Here is a 2,500-nt window from a genome sequence, read left to right on the forward strand (position 1 = left end):
GTATCGGATTATAAACCTCACCCATGACTGTTGACATTTTTCTGGGGGCGTGCATATTAATGATCCCCAACGCTTGCGTCACGTTTGGCGTTATGTTGAGAAGCACTCATTTTTCCGTGGTGTTTTGATTAACGAGGTTTCCATCAGAAGGAGGAGGCGATGGTGTTTGAGACTCACAGTGTGTGATGTCCATGGACTGAACTCTTATTATTTCACCATGGCAAGGTTAATTCAGTTTTTCATTCTAGGGCACCTTTAAAAGAGCCCTTGCACACATTCCTAGTGTATTGTATAATGTAAAATAAATATATAAAGATTTGCAGTGGCAGCATTTAAGCATGAAGTTGAATGAATAAATGTAAAATTAAAACAACACACAGTCTTTAATATACATTCATTAAAAGCTACTGTATTCTTTTTTTATTTATTTATTCAAGAGCAGTGAGTGATTTTCTTTCTTTTGTTGTTTTATTAACATAATTTTAGAGGTGAACTGTCCCTTTAAGGACAAGTGTTCACTATAATATCTCACACACACACACAACTTTACTTTCACTGTAGACATAACCGACTGTGTTTATATATGTTAACCATGTGTGTGTGTGTGTGACAGTATCAGCGCAGTAAGACATTAGTCCAGTAATCGTGTGTGTGTGTGACGGGCTTTAGTGCGCTCCGCTCATGTCAAACAGCGCATAAGCAGACAATGAAACGTTTAACCGGCAAGGCTTTAAAACGCAGCAAATGATGAACTTCAGTGATTGTCAATAACTATAGTGCTGTGAGTATAATTGCAAGCGTGGCTAAACACCGCCCAACTTAAGTTCATATCAGCACGATGAGAAATATAAATAATGAATTAAATCAGTCATCTTTATTTATATCGCTCTTCTCCAACGCCGATTGTGTCAGAGCAGCTTCAGTGTTAACCAGGACAATACTGCAGCAGAATTAGATTTGGCTGTACAGTAGTTCTGGAGTAAACAGTGATGTTATCAGCTTATTTTAATTTATCAGAGAGAGACAATGCTGGCAGATCAGTATTATAGTTTATAGAATTAAATTGTGTGTGTGTGTGTGTGAGCGCAGGAGCAGCTCCTCATCCAGATGGAGACCATGCGGGCGGAGCACGAGCGTGGCCGGAGCAGGAGTAACTCTCTGCTGCATCATGGGTAACTCGAGGCTCTGTCCCCAGAATGCACTGCTCTGTTCTCTGTTCTCTGTTCTCGTCTTTGCTTTGCGTTGTGATGGAGCTTTTATTCCCGCAGGCGTTCTCACGCGAGCGGCACGCCTGACTTCAGGTTCCCGGTGTCGGTGTCGTCGGCGATGGACAGCCATTACAGCGGAGCTCTGGTGCTCCGGCGGCCGCAGAAGGGCCGAGCCACTGCGCTGAGAGACCAGCCCTCCAAGGTGAAGTGACATGCTCTTCTTACACACACACACACACACACACACACACACACACACACACACACACACACACACACACACACACACACACACACACACACACACACAGCACAAATCACATCAACCGCATCACACACAGCACACACAGAGACACACACACACAAACTGCTGGTCCTTCTAATCTGAGAGATTCATTTTATGAAGACACCAGAACAGTTTTCACAAAAACACTAAATAACGACTCATATAGTGACGGCCGATCTCAGAACAAAGCTTCGAACCGTTATGAGTCAGTGAATCGATTCATGATTCGAACCGTTATGAGTCAGTGAATCGATTCATGATTCGAACCGTTATGAGTCAGTGAATCGATTCATGAGTCGGATCACCAGAGTCTCGTGATTTCAGTGAATCACGAATCGATTCATAGAAGCCCCAGCAGTGTGTGTGTGTGATGCGGTTGATGTGATTTGTGCTGTGTGTGTGTCAGGTGCAGACTCTGGACGAGCAGGAGTGGGACCGGCTGCAGCAGGCTAATGTTCTGGCTAACGTGGCTCAGGCCTTCGAGAGTGATCTGGAGACGTCAGACGCGGAGGACGAGCGAGACGAGGACGCCATCTTCAGCTCCATGGACCTGCTGTCTCCGGCGGGACAAGCGGACGCTCAGACCCTCGCCCTGATGCTGCAGGAGCAGCTCGACGCCATCAACAACGAGATACGGTAATACACACACACACACACACACACACACACACTCTCACACACACACACACACACACACACACACACACACACACACACACACTCACACACGCTCAGACCCTCGCCCTGATGCTGCAGGAGCAGCTCGACGCCATCAACAACGAGATACGGTAACACACACACACACACACACACACTCACACACGCTCAGACCCTCGCCCTGATGCTGCAGGAGCAGCTCGACGCCATCAACAACGAGATACGGTAACACGCACACACACACACACTCACACACACACTCACACACACACACACACACACACACACACACACACACACACACACACACACACACACACACACACACACAGGCTCAGACCCTCGCCCT

The 2,500-nt window shown here is 46.6% G+C and overlaps 1 protein-coding gene across 1 annotated transcript in view; it reads left to right on the forward strand.

Annotated features, from left to right (window-relative positions):
• The window catches only part of ppfia1 (PTPRF interacting protein alpha 1), a 65,027-nt gene that overhangs the window by 23,740 nt on the left and 38,787 nt on the right, over positions 1-2,500 (forward strand). The window contains 3 exon segments of the mRNA XM_067420177.1: positions 1,090-1,172; positions 1,269-1,410; positions 1,901-2,130. Of these exon segments, the coding sequence (XP_067276278.1) occupies positions 1,090-1,172; positions 1,269-1,410; positions 1,901-2,130 (455 nt within the window).

Source organism: Pseudorasbora parva, chromosome 16 (genome assembly GCF_024679245.1).
Source record: "Pseudorasbora parva isolate DD20220531a chromosome 16, ASM2467924v1, whole genome shotgun sequence".
NCBI classification, from domain to species: Eukaryota; Metazoa; Chordata; class Actinopteri; order Cypriniformes; family Gobionidae; genus Pseudorasbora; species Pseudorasbora parva.